Source organism: Trichoderma atroviride, chromosome 3, assembly GCF_020647795.1.
Source record: "Trichoderma atroviride chromosome 3, complete sequence".
Classification (NCBI taxonomy): domain Eukaryota; kingdom Fungi; phylum Ascomycota; class Sordariomycetes; order Hypocreales; family Hypocreaceae; genus Trichoderma; species Trichoderma atroviride.
This window is the reverse complement of record NC_089402.1, coordinates 2,556,438-2,576,852: the sequence shown is the minus strand read 5'-3', so window position 1 is coordinate 2,576,852 and position 20,415 is coordinate 2,556,438. Positions and strand designations below refer to the sequence as shown.

The window sequence follows — 20,415 nt, the reverse complement described above, 5'->3', positions numbered from 1 at the left end:
TGCCCGTCGACTCAAAATGGGTGGCTGGCACTAGCATTGATTCCATTGTCCGCCCGCAGGCGAACACCTTTTGGGCTGCTAAGCTACCCGCTGGACGGGCCGTTGCTTTTTGCTATTAATGGCTGCATAGGGCATTGGCGGGATCGGTGTGCTTGGGGTGGTAGTGCTAGTGCGCCTGTCACGCGTGCCTTTTGATCTTGAGATTGGTCTAAAAAAGATTTGATGTCTATGTAGAAGTACTATTCAGATGCCATCTAGCACGAACAAACAAGCTTCTGGGAGTTTGCGACACTGGTGCTGTATCATGCAGTGGAGAAAGCCACGACGTCAGACTGGGTAGACCAAACAGCGTGTTTGCAGGCACAAACAGGGCCGGACACGTGTGCTCCGTACTAAGTTGTGGCTTTTTTGAGTTGAGTTCATGGCGGTACATCTCACAAAACTTTGATATGAAAACGTCACCCGGCGCAGAAATGCGTAAGATTGTGTAAGAGATGAATTCTTGATGAGACCGTTATCATATTGTAACATCAGCTACTGAAGCCCTCGACCTACTTGTACTGGGTCGTAAAAGTTTCTATTCTTAGTATACAGCCCGCTGCTACCTTATCCACGCCGGTTACGTCCTAAATTCTTGTTAGGGCGATAGGCTAGGTACCTATAGACAACTCCGCTATTCATTGGCATCCATACAATTACTATCCTTCTCGGAAAACTGTTCCCTTTTGAGGAAACTCGCAAGACAGTTAGATCTTCCCTTTTGTCTTATTGAAGGACAATAGTAGTCCTTACAGCCAACTCAATAGTCCACGTTATGTAACTTACACCGCCACCACGCTACTCATCGCTGATTTGCAGAAGCACACCCTACCTGCAGCAAACAGCCCTAGGTCGAAAATAGAAGCGTCAGTGCTGACATCGTCGGCTGCTAACCATATCAAACAAGGCTCCCGTCTGAACGATCGGGATAGGGACGAGATAGGGAAGAGGTGTAACAATCTTGCATCGGAGCGTCGAACATCAAGCGACTATCTTGTAAGCTACACAATACTATTCAAGGATTTAAAAAGAAAAAGAAAGAAAGGCCCCCGGTACTCCTCCAAGTCTGGATATCCCTGCTATTACGAAATCACAACCCCCCGTCTTGTTCTCTACTCGTGCATGTAGTCGCTTCAACTCTAACCAAACTTCTTTTCAAACTTCTTCAGCATGCCCGTCACGCCGCGTTCCAGCCGTCCAGCATTCTCCTCAAGTCTTCCTTTGCTCTCCTTCTTTGGCTGATGTCCGTGGTGGCCATGAGCCTCGGCCTCGGTCGGTCGATACACCTGTTGATGTATGGAATAATCTGCAGGCGCCGCTGGATTATAGCCTGGCTGCTGGGAATATGAGTAATTGGAATATCCGCCTGGAGGAGGACCTGGAGGACCAGGAAGGCCTTGGTTTGCCGCTGGCGGCATTGATGCTGGCGGCGGCGAGAAGCCGGGAGAAGCCGGGAAGCCGGCTCCATACGTGCCGGGCAGGCCGGGAGAGGGTAAAGCTTGCGCCGGCATCGTCGTGGCTCGGTGAATCCCAGGATGAACTGGAGGAACGGGGTTGGCTGGAGGTGCCGCAAACTGATGAGGTCCGTTCCCCAGGTTGCCAAGTGCAGATGGCGGGGGAATGCCTGGAGTCGGAGGAATGCCGGGAGTGAAAGGTTGGCCACGATAGTCATATGCTACGGCGACTGCCAGCGGGTTGAGGGGGTCTTCATCCGGAGGAGGAGTCTTTTCGCGATGACGAATGGCCTCGGGCGCGGCTGGAGCAGCTGGGTTATATGCCATCGGCGCAAAGCTGGCCGGTTGAGAGGGAGGAGGCGGCGGCGGCGGCAAGGTGAGGCTCGGAGCTGTTGACGAAACTGCTGAAACGTCGCCAGCGCCGCCAACCGAGCTTTGAGAAGCCGACTGCGACGATATCGCCTCGTTGTTGTACTTGGGATCGGAGATGGCAGCCGTCTCAAGCTTCTGGATGACGGCAGTCATTCCCGCTGGCTGAGGAGGCGGGCCTGGCTCATCAAGGACCTCGACCTGGGCCGGCGGAAGCACGCGCCGGACGCCGCTGATGAACTGCAGCGCATCCTGCTGCGTCCAAAAGTAAATGTCGAGCGAATGCAGCTTGTAGTGGTATTTGGTCTCGTTGCGCGGATCGTAGGTGGGCAGATGCCATTCGCTCTGGTCGACCGACTCGGCAACGGTCAAAGAGACGGTGCAGTGTTGCTTGTATGAGTATCGAACGTGCGCTTGGTCGAGGACTATTTCGCGACAGGAAAATGAATATGTTAGACTCTTGTACTCTGCTGGTGACAACAGCGCTGTTTGTTCTTACATCCATGGAAAGCATCTTGATCGTCTGTTCCGGGGTGGTTCGCAATCTCAATGCGGCACCTCCTCTCGCTGGCGTTCTCAAACAAGTAGACGTATGATCCCTTATCAAACCGATGATGGCGAGGCTTCACATTCGCCGGAGAGTAAAAGTAGTGAACGTCTCCGAAGCTGTGTAAAAGGCGGCCTTGATGTTAGCAATTGCTGTAAGCCCCGATTGCGACTGTCGTGCACTCACAGCGTAGCTACATTCTCCTCGCCTGGCCTTGCCGCCATCCTGACTGTAGCTGAGAGTTGTCGGGTTACCAGCCGAGAATGCGAAGCCCTCTGTTCTGTCTCGAGATTGTGGTAAGCTGATGAAGCTCTGGAGATCTGGATGCCTTCAGTCTCTGGCGGTGCGCAAGTTGCTACTTATACTCCTTGGGCGCAGACTCGGCAGGCCTTGTTTTAACAGGATGAATTTTAACAGGCCTTATTTTGACGAGCTTTGGTTTAAACCGCATCGTCTGTCACTTTTTGCCATGTCGACCATGAGACTAAGGCGTCTCGGCGCTTACACGACCAAACAACGAGGGGTGCGAGCACAGGCTCTGGCCAATAGCGGTGCGTCGCGGGCTGTTCTGTCACAAAGCCTCTGGAACAATGCCCCGCTGCGTATTGACAACTGCTCAACTGCTGATTAGCGGCGCCATACGTAATGGCTCTCGAAACCCTTCACGTGATTCCGTGTTGCTATCGCATCCTGGCTTTCGCTCCATCCCATTAGGCGCGTCTTGACCATCGTCGGAACTCCGCTCGTGCGCGAATAGTGCAAGGGCCCGGCCTGCGCTTTTGGGTATTGGCAGCATGATGCTGATGACTACCTTGATTCGCATTTCACACCCTGTTGCTTGACGCTGCATCTTGATGGCTTCATCAACATGACTTCTGCGGAACCCCCGGCGGAATCAGCGCATCTGGAAGAGGATGAAGACGATGCCCTCAAAACTCTCAAATATCACCTGCTTGGGCCTTCGCTGACCAAGGCGGGTCAAGACAAGGTCGACCAAAGCAAGGTCATTGCCAAAGACGTGTGTTGCCATGTGTTGAAATCGCATTTGTTAACGCGCAGGCGCAGGTTTCGGAGATTATTTATAATGCATCCAAGGGGTCCAAGTTTTTCAGCCGCGAAGAATTCCGAGACAAGATCCTGACGAAAAAGATTGACCAAATCTTATCGCGCAAGAAGAAGCTGGAACAACAAGACCTGACGCGCGATCTACGAAATGCCGACCGCCTGCTTGCGGAGCTCGAGCTCTCCAGGGACCTCACCCAGCACATCGTGCATCTTGACTGCGATGCCTTTTTTGCAGCTGTTGAGCTGCTGGATAGACCCGAGTTGAAAGATGTCCCATTTGCAGTTGGCGGCGGCGTCCTCACCACATGCAACTATGTTGCACGCCAGTTTGGCTGTCGGTCGGGCATGGCCAGTTTCGTTGCCAAGAAACTCTGTCCCCAGCTCATCCTTATCAAACAAAACTACCACAAGTACAGTGCAAAAGCCCAGGAAGTGAGGACAGTTCTTGTCAACTACGACCCGCGCTTCGAAAGTGCCAGCATCGACGAGGCTTATCTTAACATCACTGAATACTGCGAGGAGCATGGCATGGATCCTGCGACAGCGGTGGAACAGATGAGGAAGGAGGTGCAGGAGAAAACCAGCATTACAGTCTCAGCGGGCATTGCAGCCAACGCAAGGCTGGCAAAGATTTGCTCAAACATCAACAAACCGAATGGGCAATATGTCCTCCCCAAAGAGAGAAATGCCATTATGACATTTATGAGAGATTTACCAACGAGAAAAGTCAATGGCATCGGCCGAGTGTTGGAGCGTGAGCTCTTGGAGATTGGAGTCAAGACGTGCGGGGACTTGTATGATCAGCGGCAATATTTGAACAGGCTCTTTGGCGACAAGACATTTGAGTTTCTCCTTCGCTGCTACTTGGGCCTTGGCCGCACCAAAATACAGCCTGCTGAAGAATACGAGCGGAAAAGCGTTGGAACAGAGAGCACATTCCACGATATATCTGATCCTACCAAGCTCAGAGACAAACTTCGCTCCACAGCTGAGGCTCTCGAAAAAGACATGAAAAAGGCCGAGTGTAAGGGTCGCACGCTTTGCATCAAGATAAAGCTGCATACGTTTGAGGTCTATACACGACAAGTCATCCTGCCAAAATCAATAGATTTGGCTGATGATCTCTACAACTATTCGTTGCCGATGCTTGCGAAGCTGGAGCAGGAAATACCAGGCATGAAGCTGAGGCTGATGGGGCTTCGCTGCACAAATCTCGTCAGCACCAAGAAACCTGACACCATGGCATTCTTTGGTTTCAAGCCTCGCCGGCAAGATGGAGGAGAGTCGAGCAGCAACAGCCCCGTGAAAAGAAAAGCGGGCGAGCTATTAGAGGGAGAAGAAGAGTGGGAGAAATTTGATGAAGATGATGAGCATTTCATGCAGGGCCTGGATGATGGCCTGGGCGATATACCCCACGAGCATGGAGAGGATGAGGATGAGGATAAGGCGCTGGCTGATCGAAGACATGGAAAGGAGATTGTGCCCAACCCAAAGCCTGGAGGCGAAGCTCCGCCGCAGGAGGAGTGGTGGGATTGCCCAATATGTCTCCGGCCCCAGGCAGCAAACGAACGGCAATTCAATGAGCACATCGACCTGTGTCTTTCCAGACAGACCATTCGCGATGCGGTTCAGGCTGATGAGCCAAAGGATGCGAAGCCCATCTCGCCTGATGTGAATAAACGGCCCAAGCTGACAGAGAAGAAGCGGGGTCGACCGGCCATTACGGATCCAAAGCAGAAGAAGCTCACTTTTGGGTAGAGGAGCACATGATGGGTAATGAGTGATGACATGTACAGCATTGTTTTGGTGTTTTTGGGATAAATATCTGTTGAAATGTATCCATGTCCCTCGTACTGTACACATCAGCCGCAAGTTGAAGCCTTTTTGGATTATACGGTGTTTCTTTCGGCCAATCACTTCCCTGGTCTTTGCAGATCTGTCAAATCGACTGATTTTTTGCGCTATTTGAGGCAACCACTATTGAAAGGGGACAATAATATGACGTATAGAGAGAATCTAGATATGATGGGAGCCCAATGGTCATCCCAAGTATATAGCTTCGGGGAATTTATGGATTCCTGACGGCTGATCAAAGCTTAACATGGATAGAATTATTGTTCACCACACAACGAAGAGGAACGTTTCGAGGGAACGTTTCATTTGACGTTCGAGATCGGCTATGCAGGCTCAAAAAAAGGGAAGAGGCTAGTACTATTTACAAATCATTATCTCGTTACAACTCCTCGTGAGTCTCAGACGTATCATCAGTGTCGGAAAGAATCGTCTTGGCGGCATCAGCAGCCTCGGCAGCGACGCTGGCCACCTTTTCGGCAACCTTCTCGACCACTGGCTCTTCGGTGGGCTTCTCGGTAGGCTTCTCGGGGGCCTTGACGCCCTCGATGGCCAGCAACTCGGTCTCAAAGACTATGACATCAATTAGTGGTCTGATGTTTGATACGGCGTGGGGGTTGAAAAGGGAAAGCAATGGAAGATAGATGGTGGGAAAGGAGATCATACCCAAAGTTGAACCAGCCGGGATAGGACCCATGTTGCGCTGGCCGTAGCCCAGCTCCGGGGGGGATCGTGAGAGTTCTAGAAAAGTGATGTAATGTCAGCCATTGTGAAGAGTTGGAGGGGGGCGAAAGAGAGATGACGTCGTGGTGCTCTTCTTACCTCTTCTCCCCAATGCACATGTCGAGAAGACCCTGATCCCATCTATAGAGGTAATATCGCCGTTAGCTCCAGTCGCAAGGCATCCAGCTCGGGGCGTGGGGGGGTGCAAACCCTTTGATCACCTGGCCGGCGCCCAACTTGAAGCTGAAGGGCTGGTTGCGGTCATAGCCTGAGAAGAAGAAGAAGAAGAGAGTCAGCCAATATCCAAAGATCGTCGGTTCTTGTTTCCCCAATAGTGGGTGCAGAACGGTGAGACAAAAAAGAGAGACGGGATGCGGCTTAGCAGGTGGACTGACTGGCATCAAACTGCTTGCCGGAAGCGAGCAGAGTGCCCCGGTAGTGCATGGACAGCTTATCGCCCTTTTGGGTCTTGCGCTCGCACTCGACGGCGTGGGTGACATCGATCTTGAGGTCCTCGGCGGCGACGACGCCAATGGCGCAAGAGGCCAGGGCGGAGAGAAGCAGGGCTGCCTTCATGGTGGCGAAAACTTGGGGGAGGGGCGCGGACAATGGAAGATGCAAAAAATGAGGCGAACGAGGCGGTGCGGAAGGGGAGGAGCGTCGGGCTTCTTGGGAGAGGCTTCGTTGGGAGAAGAGAAAAGAGGAGGAGAGGGAAAGAAGAGAGAAGAGAATATCTGGCCAATACGGAATGGCAACGGCGGTCGTTTAGCTGAGAGGGGACCCTTGAGGCTTGAGGCAATGTGGCCAGCTTCCCGAATCAGCGGAGAGGCGTCTGCATGCGCTTTGGCGATTGGCCAATGAGGGGGGGCGCGTTTTCCTCATTCAACTCAATTGCCCCGCGCCAATGGTAGAGGCATTCCGGGGAGGGCGCTTTAGTGCCTGGCCTGGCGCTGGGTCGTATCTCTCTTACTACAGATACGGGCGGCGCTACGACTCAATGGGCTTTTTTGATCCCATGGCCCGATTATGATGAAACTGTTTGATTTTGCCATTGCTTTCTTCTCTCATCCTTCGTGGTCAAGGGTATCGGGGCTCGCTTTTTGAGAGATTTGAAGTTGTCGTCATTAAGGGGCGATTTTATGTATGTACTGGTTCCCATGTCCTCGCGTGACCATGCTTTGTTGGAGCCTAGAACGGTGAAGTAAAGGACGATACGAAAAATACGTAGAGATGGTAGTTTAATTGGTGGGATGCTGCGTGTATGCACGAGCAACGCAGTACGTATTGGAGGACGGCATGTAGAAGGCCTGTGGAGATTGGTGAGAATTAGAAAACGAGCGTCTTTGTATCCAAGGTACGTCATTGTGTTTGATTCTGTCTTGTATCTTATTGCATGGAGGTCATGTGGGATGGAATGGGCGAATCAACAATTCGTTGAGCGGGTGCCTCGATGTTTCTTTTCTTTGCGTTCTGGACCATGCTAGACACGAGAAGCGGCTCTGCATGGCCATACACAGGCGAATCAATCTGAATAGCTGAATACAAAGAAGGTATACGGCCAAGACTAGAGATTCCCTAGAGCTCAGCAACTACGTAATTGAGGCTGCAATTGTGAAAAAAAAAATGGGCTCATAGGGAGCAAAAAACGTGGAGGACCCTTTCCGTACCTGTCAGGTATGATGACGTAGGGAGGCCCTAAATTGACCGATTGGAGAGAAAAAGAGAAAAAGAGCACAGACAAAAAAGTTGGGCTGGATGCAAGGCTCAGTGGCACATGACATGCCCCTTTCTCGCCTTTTTTTTTTTCTTTTTCCTCAGCTCTTGTGTATACCACCATGTTGCTGATCCATGTTTCCCATTTTTTTGGGCTTCTCATTGTATCCTATTCCGCTTCGCCGCGGCTGCTTCCACAGGGTCTTTGCTAGCTTCGTTTCCCGTGCCTGCACGTGCTCCCGCCACTTACACGAGTGAAAGGGACCCGAATGGGTAGAAACATCCAAGTGCCTAGAAGATGGTGTAGTTGGGCATGAAGCCAAAAAATAAAAATAAAAAAAAAGTCGAATAAAGAGAGGTGTGTAGTTAATAAACATCGCCCCCTTCTTTTCTCTTGGGCTTGACGTATCGCGAGCGAAGCCGGACGGAGGGCTATGCCGGCAACGGTCCCCCGGAATGCGAGGCTGCATCTTTCGCTTAGCTTTTCCACCGGCGGTCATTCATGGCTACCTCCGGCTGTTAATGGCAAAAAACGTATCTATTATTCCCCGGTTAATTTCGAAAAACACAAAGAAAAGCTGATGAGTCTTTTTTTGACCGTCGTCGCACTTTTTTTTTTTGGGCTCGCTGCAATGAAGAGCAACTGTTATGCCGACTCTCTATAGTAAACAACGGAAAAGGAACAGGGTAAGATGGGCTAGCCACGCCTATCATGTCGCTCGACGATTTCTTGCATTGTACAGGTATGGAGCATAGGCGGACAATTAGTGGCTTCTGCCCCCAATCAGCTTGTATCTGCTTTAATGTGCATGCCCAAGAGGTATTCTCTTCTTTTGTTTTATTGTATCATCAGTGCAAAGCATCAACTCGTAAACAGTAGCTTTGCTGTAGTGGATAGCACGGATAACGCAGGCAACGGACATGGCTGATAGATGCAGCTCCAAAGAGAAAACCGTCCATTGGCCGCAGAGGTTCCTCGCGACTAATACGGTGATACGCGCAATTTACCCATCGTCCAATACATTGGCCCGTCGCACACAAACGTGACAGCCCAGAGCTGCAAAGCTCCTGAAGCACCACATGCACATCGACGCGCAGTCACTGGTGGAACGCCAGTAAAAATCACCAGCCACATGCCGTGCAGCTTGCAGCAGTAGCAAGGAGGGGTCGTAGGAATCAAGTGAGGGGTGAGCAAAACATCCCCCCCCCCCCCCCCGATTTCACCGTTGCCAACTCCATCCAAGCCCTCGGTGGCCCTTTTTTCGACTTTTCTTCTTCGTCCTCCGAGTCACTCGCCCTCGATGAAACGACACGCTGATGTCTGCCTGACTGCCTAGCAGCGCCCACGCGTGTGGACGAGGCGCTAGTCCCGGTGGCTCACTTCGGGGTCCGAAGACTGGACTCAGTCAAGCTGGTTCTGGCAGGCCTCAGTTGCTAGGCTGCTAGCCCGAGCCTGTCTGCCGACCGAGTGACTGCGGTGACTGGTTTTGATGATTGCCTGGCAGGTGTCAAGACCTTATCTGGCCCGTATAGGTACATGTACATCCATGTAGTCAGTCCTACCGCCAGAATCTTCCACTTCCAGGCCGAGGCGGGCGGCTGTGCCATGCCAGCAAATGCCCTACATGTACGTACCGCACCGCACCGCACCGCAGCAACCCGCCCAATCTCTCAAAACGTTCACCGTGAATCTAGACCAACCGTGACTCGACACTGCACCCGAAATGCATTTTGCCAATCCATCCTCGCTGCCGTCGCTGCTTCACTGCCGTGGCCATGCCCAGCTCCCTCCCTCGGCGCTCACGTCCCAAGTTGCCGCGCCCCTCGCCCTGCACGCCAACATCCCTGTCCGTGCTGGCTGCGCGGCATCATGAGGCGGCCAAACTAGAGTTACTGCCCCAAGTTACATGTTGGCTTTTACTTCTGCTTGTTTCGCCACCTCTCCTTCGGCCCTTGTCTCCCCTTAGCCTGAGCCACGCTGCCCGTTCTCTTTTCGCAATACCATCTATGCTTCGCTCGAGATTGGCGGCCCCTGCCCCCCCCCCCCCCCCCCGGTTGCCGCTTTGGGGCCGCCGCGGCAGATCACCTCTCCCAAAGCCAACTCCCCTGGGGTGGACTGCCGTTTGACTGAGTCACTCACTCGCGGACCATGGACCGTCAGACCTAGTAAGGTTGAAAAGATGTTGCTGCCTTCCCTCACCCTATCTGCCTATGCTGTGCTTGGCGTCGTCTCGAGTGAAAGGGGCACTTGGTCAAGTCAAGTCGGATGGCGGCGCCATGTTTCAAACTACTATAAAGTTTCTATATCCCGTTCCTCAGGACACACTTCTCTTCTGTTTTCCTCATCGACACCTTCAGTGTAGACAAGATACAGACAACTATCAATTACCAACTATTATACTGTTCCTACCATTGCTACCTGCAACTGTCCTCACTATTATATCACTGCCACTTGATCATCGCCATCATTAGGGTTGCCACGATTCAACTCCCAATCGATCATCAACCAACAGTTTACCAAAGAAAGCAAACAAACCAACAACCAACACAAACCTGTGACAATGTCCAACCGCGGCAGCAGCGTTTATGTCCACCAGGACTCTTACCCAAGCCGCTCTTCCAGCTCATCTGGCCGCTCTGCAGCTCCCAGCCCTCGCCCCAGTATCACCACCTCCCGCGAATACGGTGCCAGTATGCTCGCTGCCCCGGCTTATTCTGCTAGCAACAATGTACTGATAACGTCTCTAGGAGACCATACTTCCCAAGTGATTCGATCTGGCCCCAACACCGTTATCCAGCATAACAAGCGCCACTATGATCCCAGCTCGCCGTCTCCTTCCTACAGGGGCCAATGAAATGTCTTTACAGCAAAGGCATTGCATAGCCTTTTGCTCAAAGAAGGCATCATAGCCCTTCATCTTCTTTGACGCAAGCACACGAACACTGGGACACGACGACACAATTTTGATCAACTACTACCTCTTGCACTCCCGGATTCCCGGGCATTTCCCCACCTATTTATCACTAGGCTCTTCTACAAGTCCATTCATACAAACTACTACTACTACTACTATTACTACTCGGCGTTGTCGGACTCTTATTGGGGGGAAATGTTATTTTTATACTTTCATGCTTGGATAACTCTGAAGGAATGGCGCCAGGAAGAAACATGGGGGCACGGAAACAGGAAATAGATATGACTTATCATCTGGAGTTAAGGACTTAAGCGAAGGCTGGGTGGCGGCATCTATAGCATTGTTTTGAGACGAAATGCGAAAAGAACAAAAAAAAAAAAAATCTAATTTATTTTTCTCCCTATCTTTGAGATGTATATTCTCTTTCTTTAAAATGTGAAACGAAACGAAAACACACATCTTCGTATTCTGAAACGCTTCCATTTGTAAATAAACTTTTAAAACTTTTTTTTTCGTGTTTTTCCCGCTGCAGATTATCATAGACGATGTCATGGGTTGTCTCAAAAAAACAAACAATTCAACAGGGTAGTTTACTACTGCAGGAACCCCAACCAAGATCGTCGGTAAGGGAGGCAACCCGTTTTTTCTTAAATCCATCCCTTCTTTTTTTTGTTTCTATTTTTGGCACGCCCGACCGCCGACCGCCGTGCGCGGGGTAGCATCTCTTGAAGAGAGGCTTCTTCGGTCCGAGGAATGCTCTCATTTTTTTAATGACAGGTCTTGAATAGTAATGGAAAAAAAAAAGAGCTTTTAATAGATTTGACGTGTCAATTTTAGACTTTATTTTTAGGTTTCTTCAGTGCTAAGACATGAGATTGAGATTAAGGCTGTAGAAGACATATCACAACACCTCAATATTAGGTAGCCCTGTCTTTTGCTTATGAAAATCCTCTTGTTTGGGATATCAAGCGAGCTCCTAGGAAGGGGGAAAAAAACAGAAAGCAGGATTCCAACTTGTCAAACAAACCAGTTTCTTAGTGAGCCCCTACCGGCAACATGTCTGTACCAAATTGAGTCGCATTGTATCCAGCACTTGGTCGCTATACAAAAGTCCTAGACAAATTTACGCACCGCCCTCACGCTTGGCGTACTCTTCTTCAATGGCCTCCTGGTACTTTTCCTCGGGAGAGCGGGGATCATCGTGTAGGACGCCTTCCTTGAGGAGGGTGTCGGGAGTAGGACGGTGTGAGATCTTGTCGTTGAGTTTGTCTCCGAGCATGTGCTTCTGGAGCTGTTGATGGCGGGCATTGTTAGCACTTTTAATCCCGTCTTTCCAAAGTGGCGCCGAGGCCAGCGGTTGGACCAAATAGGCAGGCAGTAAGCGAATTCTATTCTTACCTCTTTTTGGCTGGCAAGAAGGCCTGGAGCAGCTGAGGAGTCTGGGAGAATGTTCTCTGTCAAAATGAGTTAGTATCAACCCCTCGCTAGATGCAATGCCAAGTTTATGGCCCCCAATCAATCGAGGCTAGGTGCCAGCATGTCCCGCGATCAATGGGCAGGTGGATGGTTGGGAATCATGAGACGTACTCTCTACCAACTCGGAGCGTTCGGGTCGGTTCTTCAGGTAGGTGGAAAGCGAGTTCTTGCGGGCAGGGTTCCCGACAGAAGAGATGGGAGTCTCGTCGACGACGGGGGTCTGGTTCTCTGTGGTTTCCGCCATGGTGATGGTGTCGTGCCAAAACGTGAATATTGCGTTGATTTGTGGTATGTAAAGGTCCAAGTGTGAAAAGTGGCGAGACTGCCCGGATCAGTGCCTTGAAGTGCCCAACGAAGCTGTCCTCGCAAAGTAGCCAATGACGTCAGGCGGCCTAGAGCTTCCTCTAATGTGTGGGGGTGGGGTTTCTGGTCTTTTCGCTGGAAGCTTAATCAACTGTAGCGGTGTTGGAGTGTTGATTGATTGAACGAAGCACGAGTGCTGTATACTTGGGTAGGTTTTATTTCTACTGACAAAAAAAGAAGAGAGAGGAATAAAAGAGGGGGGCTGCAACGCTGCTATATATCACTGAGGCCCTGATGCAGCGGCTCCCTCAGGCCACACATGTGCTAATGCGAAGTGACCTGGTGATGGTGGATATTGGGCACGGGAGCGCTATTTTCTCTACCCCGCAGCCTTCAATTGCCCAGCTGCTGAAGCCAAAGGGCAAGGGTGCAAATTACTACGGAGTGGTGGTGATGGGGTCGCACACGGCGAATGGTTCACAGACGCGGGTTGAGGGTCTTTGACTTGAGACGACAAAAGCCCGAGACAAGTTGCATCGCACAGCTCTGGGGTGCAAACTACACGCGAAGAAGCAGATCCAGTCAAAACGTCGAGCATTGGCGACAAGAGCCGCTAAGCCAGGCGCTGAGGCGCCCGTTTTCAGGGACCAGAAGAGCATAACTTCATGCATCCCAATTAAGGGGCGCCCAATCTTGATGCGCCAATGTTTGGTTTCAGCTGCGAAACGCTCTTTAGGCGAGGGCTCCAGCAGGGCGTCTCAGGAAGGCTGGCGCCGTTGCCAGTGGCCACGCGTGTGGCTTTTTGGGGACTTGGCCAGGAACAAAGACGTCGGTGGATGGCTTTTATTGTTGCTGAGATGGATGGATGGATGGATGGAGGGATGCGGCTCATTTGTCTGGCTGATCCAAGGTTATTCTTTTCTCTGCTCCTGAATTTGGTGCCAGACAATACAGTCAGCAGGGCCAGTGAAATTAATCTCTGCGTCGGAGCATATCGGTATTAATAGACGCCCGGCCTGGGTGATTGTCAGGAGAGATTTAGGCAACACAATTCCCGACACAGGCCACAGGCGGCGGTTATACGAGTGCGTATTTGTTTTTGCTGTAATCGTATTTTTCAGCAGACCTGGCCCGCGTATCGTCTGCATGCAAGATCTGATGGCAACAAATCAGACGCCTCGGTGCACCTGGCTGAAAACTCGGGAATGCGAGCGTCTCCACCGCTGAGGGAGCATTGACGCGGCTCTCTGGAGTCAGCAAAGGACTGCCGCGTTGGCATATCCATTTTTTGCTTCTTTTTATCTCTCAGGGCCCAAAAATCCGGGTTGCTGGCTAGGAGCAAACAGTGTCGGAGTTCGGTAAGGCACATGGAAGCCGGGAGAACCATTGGCGGGCTTTAAGTAATCTGCCACTGTATGCACTGCTGCCTCTTAAGAAAAAAAAAACTGCGAATGCGCTATGATGCGAGGCTACGGAGATGCCGGAGTAGAGCTGCATGGGCTCTCCGCGTTTGTAGAATGAAGAAAACAATCAGGATTCAGGGACCAGAGCCATTTTCCCTCGCTGTATATAAATTAAAGCGCGCGTAGGCGAGATTGAAGCGTCGTCGCTGCGACTTACACAAATTCCATCCCTGAAATCACGCCGGGCGGGTACGCAGCTGGTGTCAGCAAGTGGCTGTGCCATCAGGAATCATCGCCCACGGAAAAAGGTCGGCCAGCGGCACTAAACGTCACTCGTCAGGCACCGCATCATTCGGCCGCGAATACTCGACAAGCCACATTCAAAGCCCTTTGGCTCCAACCAGGCCAAAGCCAAACCAAACCACTCCCCTCGCTCAGAAATCCGGTTCCTCGTCACGCCGTTCGGCACCAGCAATTCCATTGATTAGGCGTCTGATGCTCGAATAATCCCCTTCTTCGACGTCTTTTTCTCTTTCATTTCCTTCCCCCCCTTCTTTCCTTCCGGTGCCGTTCCTCCATCCGCAGCCATGGTAAGACCGCTCGACTCGTGTCATCTCCCCATCTCTCTTCACCCCCACCATGGAAAAAGGAAAAAAAGGCTTCAGTATCATTCTAACGAGCGCTTTCTGCCATGTTCATAGGGTATTTCACGGCGTCCCAAGGATAAAGCCGCTCGAGGCGCTCAGGCAGCGGGCGGCGCCAGCGAAAAGCCCAGGAAGGCTACGTACGAGGTGACTAAGAAAAAGGAGATCGGTGTGTCAGACTTGACTCTCCTCAGCAAAGTGTCCAACGAGGCCATCAACGACAACCTCAAGAAGCGGTTCGAGGGCGCCGAGATCTATACATATATTGGCCATGTGTTGGTCTCTGTCAATCCCTTCCGGGACCTGGGCATCTACACCGACCAGGTGCTGGACAGCTACAGGGGGAAGAACCGTCTGGAGATGCCGCCGCACGTCTTTGCCATCGCCGAATCAGCCTACTACAACATGAAGGCGTACAGCGACAACCAGTGTGTCATCATCTCGGGCGAGTCGGGAGCCGGCAAGACCGAGGCTGCCAAGCGCATCATGCAATACATTGCGAGCGTTTCTGGCGAGCAGTCGGGCGACATCAAGAAGATCAAGGAAATGGTGCTGGCAACCAATCCCCTGCTTGAATCTTTCGGAAACGCAAAGACGCTGCGAAACAACAACTCGTCGCGATTCGGAAAATACCTCCAGCTGCATTTCAACGCCCAAGGCGAGCCGTGCGGAGCCGACATCACAAACTATCTCCTCGAGGCCACTCGAGTCGTTGGGCAGATTACGAATGAGCGCAACTTTCACATTTTCTACCAGTTTACAAAAGCAGCCCCTGCCCAGTACCGAGAACAATTTGGCATTCAGAAGCCCGAGACCTACCTCTATACCAGCCGCTCCAAATGTTTCGACGTTGACGGCATAGACGATGTTGCCGAGTTCCAGGATACGCTCAATGCCATGAAGATTATTGGTCTGAGCCAAGCGGAGCAGGATGAGATATTCCGCATGCTGGCTGCCATTTTGTGGATTGGCAACATTCGGTTCCAGGAAGACCAAGAGGGGTACGCCGAGGTAGTTGACAAATCTGTGGTAGATTTTGTGGGATATCTGCTGCAATGCACACCCGAGGATGTCATCAAGGGCATCACCATTCGAATCCTGACGCCCCGCAACGGAGAGGTCATTGAGTCGCCCGCAAATCCGGCCCAGGCAATCGCTACTCGTGATGCATTGGCCAAGGCTATTTATAGCAAACTATTCGACTGGATCAGGGTTCGCGTCAACCAGTCTCTCAAGTCCAGACAGGAGACATCCAACACCATCGGTATTCTTGACATTTATGGCTTTGAGATTTTTGAGAACAACAGTTTCGAGCAGCTGTGCATCAACTATGTCAATGAAAAGCTCCAGCAGATCTTCATCCAGCTCACTTTGAAAGCCGAACAGGAAGAGTACACACGGGAAAAGATTCAGTGGACGCCCATCAAATATTTCGACAACAAGGTTGTGTGCGACCTCATTGAGCAGATTCGCCCCGTTGGAATCTTTTCTGCCATGAAGGATGCAACCAAGACGGCTCACGCAGACCCCGCTGCTTGCGACAGGACCCTGATGCAGACTATCAACGGCATGTCGCACGCGCACCTGATTCCCCGACAGGGTAGCTTCATCATCAAGCATTACGCCGGCGATGTCGGCTACACTGTCGACGGCATCACGGACAAGAACAAGGATCAGCTGCTGAAGGGCTTGCTAAACCTGCTGCAGGGCAGTGGAAACACATTCATTCACACGCTTTTCCCTCATCAGGTCGATCAAGATAACCGAAAGCAGCCCCCCACAGCGGGAGACACGATTCGAGCATCAGCCAACCTCTTGGTAGAGACGCTCATGAAATGCCAGCCCTCATACATCCGAACCATCAAGCCCAACGAAAACAAGTCGCCTTCTGAATACAACGGACCCAACGTCTTGCATCAAATCAAGTATCTTGGTCTGCAAGAAAACGTTCGTATTCGAAGAGCTGGATTTGCGTATCGACAAGACTTTGATAAATTCGTCGATCGCTTTTTCCTGCTGTCACCTGCTACCTCATATGCTGGTGAATACACGTGGCAGGGATCTTACGAAGATGCTGTGAAACAGATTCTCAAGGACACGAGTATTCCCAAAGAGGAATGGCAGATGGGTGTTACAAAGGCCTTTATCAAGTCTCCAGAGACCTTGTTTGCGCTGGAGCATATGAGAGATCGATACTGGCACAACATGGCAACCCGTATTCAACGCATGTGGCGAGCCTATCTTGCGTACCGAGCCGAATCCGCTACGAGAATACAGCGTGTCTGGCGAAAGAAGCGCACTGGTGCAGAATTCCTGCAGCTCCGTGACCAGGGCCACAAGGTGCTTGGAGGACGAAAGGAGAGACGACGAATGAGTCTTCTCGGCTCTCGAAGATTCCTTGGTGATTACCTCGGAATCAGCGCCATGAATGGACCCGGGGCTCCCTTGCGGCAAGCAGCCAACATTGGCTCCAATGAGCGTGTTGTGTTCTCATGCCGTGCCGAGCTTCTCGAATCCAAATTTGGCCGATCCAGTAAACCGAGCCCTCGTATCATTATCGTGACCAACTCCAAATTTTACATCATTGCCCAGCTGCTCATCCAAGGACAGCCACAGATTCAGGTGGAGAAGGCAGTGCCCCTTGGATCTATCAAGTTCCTCGGAGTCTCCTCAGCCCAGGATGACTGGTTCTCACTGGGGATCGGATCTCCGCAGGAGCCCGATCCGCTCATGAACTGCATATTCAAGACGGAAATGTTTACTCAGATGCAGCGTGTTATGCCGGGAGGTTTCAACCTCAAGATTGGCGAAACGATTGAATATGCCAAGAAGCCAAACAAGATGCAGCAGATCAAGGTTCTCAAGGATTCCCAGCAGCGGGCTGATTTCTACAAGAGTAGCACAATCCACACTACTCCTGGGCAGCCTGCAAGCTCCGTGTCGAAGCCAACGCCCAAGGGCAAGCCTGTGGCAGCACGGCCCATTACCAGGGGCAAGCTCATCAAGCCGGGCGGCCCAGGAGGACGGCCATCAAGGCTTACTGGCAATCGCAATACCCAGCCAAGACCGACTGGCACCGGAACCAGAACTGTTCCTCCGCCACCTGCTGCTCTTGGCCTTGGCAGCGCAGTATCATCCGCTTCATCAGCAACCCCGTCGGCAAGCACAAGTACATTGAGCTCGGCGACTCACCAGACTATTCCTATCGTAGGAAATGCCAACAAGCCGGTGAAGCAAGCTGCCGTGGGTCGAGTTGCTCCGCCACCACCTCCCGCCCCTCCTGCTGCTAAGCCCAAGATCATGGCCAAGGTGTTATATGATTTCGCCGGCACAAAGGAAAACGAGCTTTCCATCAAGGCAGGAGACCTACTTGAGATTGTCCAGAAGGAGAACAATGGTATGTATTACTGCTAATTCTACGAGTTTCTCAGTGTTGAGTAATATCTTTATCTAACACATTATTTGCAGGTTGGTGGCTGGCCAAGAATGCTCAAGGACAAGCTTGGGTGCCAGCGGCATATGTAGAAGAGCAAGCTGCACCTGCTCCACGACTACCTCCAGCGCCGCCGTCAGCCAAGGCGAAGCCGGTGCCACCTACCAAACGACCGGCTGCAGGTGGTCGCAAGCCTGTCGATTTAGCCCAGAGAGATTCTGGCATGAGCCTAAACGGCACTGGTGGCGATAGCGGCAGAAGCACGCCGACGCCTAGCCTGGGAGGCAGCTTGGCGGATGCTCTCCTGGCACGCAAGAATGCTCTAAACCAAAAGAGAGATGACGAGACTGACGACTGGTGAGATGCTGCGCCGCAATTTTAGACATGCTTCACGATCTTTGTTTGTCACGAAGGCATATATTTTTTTTCTACAGCTCAGTTTAACTCTTTTGTTATATTCGCCCTTTTTTTTTTTTTGCTTTCTGATACAAATATTACGCCTCTATGACTGGAAAAAATTATGGCGGATTTTGTTGTATACACACAATGTGTGCGAGTCACTTGGGCAACTACTGCTGTACGAGTCCTCGAGTATAGATCCCTGGGGAAGCGTGTGTATGCATGTCTGGGAAAATCTTTTGTTTCCTTTTTTTTTTAACTTTCTTCGCGTTTTTTGGTAGAAGAAGATGGGAGGGTTAAAGGGGGAAATACGCGGGACCCTTGTGTGATCCAGGGCCTGAAATGCTATTTTTACATATATTTAAAATTCTTGCTTTTAGAAAAAAATCAAATAAAATCTATTTTATATGATATAACACTTTGTTTATGCTTATTCGCTGATTTACAATTTTATTAGCCATCTTTTGATTCTCCTCGCCATGTGTTTATGCATCGTTGTATGATCTAGTTCCGACGTTTCTACGCCGTAACAGCTCGGCGAGCGGAACGTCTTCATCCTCCTCTTCCGCTTCCTCGTCAACGCCGTAGTCTCGAAGATATTCGCCGTCCGAGTTTGCCCAGTTGCGCATATTATTACTGTTATTCGTCTCATCATCATCATCATAGCTGGCTCTGCCTGAGCCATCTCCATCCACCTCTTCCAGCTCCGCCATGAGTTCGTCCTGTCTTCTTTTCCGTCTCCTCAGATCTTCATCCTGACGCCTCTTGAAAGCTTCCATGTGCTCTCCAATGGTCAGCCCGTCGTCCTCGAGCTCGAGCTCGTCCTCGTAGTTTCGCCGTGACATGCCAAATCCTCCCACGGCGCGGCGGAACTTGTCGGGATCCAAAGGAGGCCACATGCCTTCTTTGCGGTTGAAGCCGTTTTCTGCCCACGTCCATCCGGTGCCGGACCCAGTCTTGCTGATCTGGGGGTTGCCCGCCAGGGGGAAGAACCACAAGAGGAAGTTGGACGTGCCCATTGCTTGGGCCATGTTGGCAAAGAAGCCAATGTCGTATGGAAATTCCACCTTTTCAAACTGAAGGGGTTCGCCATCTGGGCCCGTTATGTCCCACCAGTCCTGCCTCCCACGTCCGATACTGGCCTCGTGGCGGTCGACCTCCCATCCCTCAATTGTAGTCTGGTTTTCCACCCAACCTTTCAGCGTAGTTATGAGCATAATGCCGAGCACAAAGCACGTGATGCTACAGACGAAGCCTGTCGCGACAAGCGACACGAGCCCGGTCAGCGTCGGGCCCAGGTGGGCGGGCATATTACGAGCCTCCCACAGGGCGTAGAAGCGCTGCCACAAGAAGACGCTCAGCGTCCACAACGACAAGTTTGCGTAGACGAGGAAGCGCAAAAAGTGCGGGAACGTCGTCATGGAGACGCAGTTCTTGGTCCAGGGGCAGTGGTGGTCCATCTTGGGGATGCATCGCTCGCAGTGACGGCAGTGATGCGCCCGCGGGGGCTTCGGCGCCTGACATTTTTTGCACCATCGGCCGTCTGCCTCGATTACCTGGTCGGGGAAGATGTAGCGGCCGGGGTCAACTGCCACGGCGCGGAAGTACGAGATCCAGAGGCACACCAGCAAGACGTTGAAAGTCCAGCTCTCGGTGCGGGACAGCGGGCCTGGGTCGAGGGTCGAGTTGTTGAAGAGGACCTGCGAGAAGTAGCCTAGAAAAGCAATGAGCAGGCAGACGGCGGGCACGGCGAGCCTCGGCATAAACGACACATCGTTGAAACCGGCCATGGCGATGTGCTGGATATGGGATGCATTGTTTGGTGGTTGAGGAAAGAGAGAGCGAGGTGCTGCTGCTCGTATAATTGAAGTTGACCTTGGCGCTGCTTATCTTAGCACTGCTAGGAAGGAGGCGCTACATGTACCTGTTCATCGCCTTATGTAAGCGCCGCGTACTTACGTTGTTCCCCTGAAGCAGATCAGTACACGCCCGTCGGAATCCAATACAGAGACTTGGTTTCAGGGTGCTGGCATAATCTTTCATTCTTAAGCCAAACGCCATGAGTCCAATGAGCTGAAGAA

The 20,415-nt window shown here is 51.7% G+C and overlaps 8 protein-coding genes across 8 annotated transcripts; 4 read left to right on the top strand and 4 right to left on the bottom strand.

Moving 5' to 3' along the window:
• Positions 1-581: 581 nt before the first annotated feature.
• On the bottom strand, positions 582-2,903 carry TrAtP1_006068 (uncharacterized protein). The gene is made up of 3 exons (XM_014082719.2): positions 2,596-2,903; positions 2,362-2,528; positions 582-2,287 (listed from the first exon to the last, which is right to left on the bottom strand). The coding sequence occupies exons 1-3, from the start codon at positions 2,631-2,633 to the stop codon at positions 1,179-1,181; spliced, it is 1,314 nt and encodes a 437-aa protein (XP_013938194.1). The 5' UTR covers positions 2,634-2,903; the 3' UTR covers positions 582-1,178.
• A 126-nt stretch (positions 2,904-3,029) lies between these two features.
• On the top strand, positions 3,030-5,610 carry TrAtP1_006067 (uncharacterized protein). Its single transcript, XM_014082718.2, has 2 exons — positions 3,030-3,412; positions 3,475-5,610. The coding sequence occupies exons 1-2, from the start codon at positions 3,278-3,280 to the stop codon at positions 5,230-5,232; spliced, it is 1,893 nt and encodes a 630-aa protein (XP_013938193.1). The 5' UTR covers positions 3,030-3,277; the 3' UTR covers positions 5,233-5,610.
• Positions 5,611-5,891: 281 nt separating this feature from the next.
• TrAtP1_006066 (uncharacterized protein) lies at positions 5,892-6,624 on the bottom strand (the record flags this gene model as incomplete). The annotated part of the gene is made up of 5 exons (XM_014082717.2): positions 5,892-5,898; positions 5,992-6,066; positions 6,148-6,189; positions 6,259-6,316; positions 6,444-6,624. The coding sequence occupies 5 exons, from the start codon at positions 6,622-6,624 to the stop codon at positions 5,892-5,894; spliced, it is 363 nt and encodes a 120-aa protein (XP_013938192.2).
• A 2,674-nt stretch (positions 6,625-9,298) lies between these two features.
• On the top strand, positions 9,299-9,888 carry TrAtP1_006065 (uncharacterized protein; the record flags this gene model as incomplete). Its single annotated transcript, XM_066112971.1, has 2 exons — positions 9,299-9,388; positions 9,457-9,888. The coding sequence occupies 2 exons, from the start codon at positions 9,299-9,301 to the stop codon at positions 9,886-9,888; spliced, it is 522 nt and encodes a 173-aa protein (XP_065969057.1).
• A 434-nt stretch (positions 9,889-10,322) lies between these two features.
• TrAtP1_006064 (uncharacterized protein) lies at positions 10,323-10,616 on the top strand (the record flags this gene model as incomplete). The annotated part of the gene is made up of 2 exons (XM_014082716.2): positions 10,323-10,452; positions 10,510-10,616. The coding sequence occupies 2 exons, from the start codon at positions 10,323-10,325 to the stop codon at positions 10,614-10,616; spliced, it is 237 nt and encodes a 78-aa protein (XP_013938191.1).
• A 1,183-nt stretch (positions 10,617-11,799) lies between these two features.
• On the bottom strand, positions 11,800-12,396 carry TrAtP1_006063 (uncharacterized protein; the record flags this gene model as incomplete). Its single annotated transcript, XM_014082715.2, has 3 exons — positions 11,800-11,967; positions 12,075-12,130; positions 12,264-12,396. 3 exons carry the CDS (start codon positions 12,394-12,396, stop codon positions 11,800-11,802), a joined length of 357 nt encoding a protein of 118 aa, XP_013938190.1.
• A 279-nt stretch (positions 12,397-12,675) lies between these two features.
• Positions 12,676-20,192, top strand: TrAtP1_006062 (uncharacterized protein). The gene is made up of 3 exons (XM_066112970.1): positions 12,676-14,448; positions 14,560-17,899; positions 17,971-20,192. Exons 1-3 carry the CDS (start codon positions 14,446-14,448, stop codon positions 18,294-18,296), a joined length of 3,669 nt encoding a protein of 1,222 aa, XP_065969056.1. The 5' UTR covers positions 12,676-14,445; the 3' UTR covers positions 18,297-20,192.
• Positions 18,820-20,124, bottom strand: TrAtP1_006061 (uncharacterized protein; the record flags this gene model as incomplete). Its single annotated transcript, XM_014082713.2, has 1 exon — positions 18,820-20,124. One exon carries the CDS (start codon positions 20,122-20,124, stop codon positions 18,820-18,822), a length of 1,305 nt encoding a protein of 434 aa, XP_013938188.1.
• Positions 20,193-20,415: the final 223 nt, after the last annotated feature.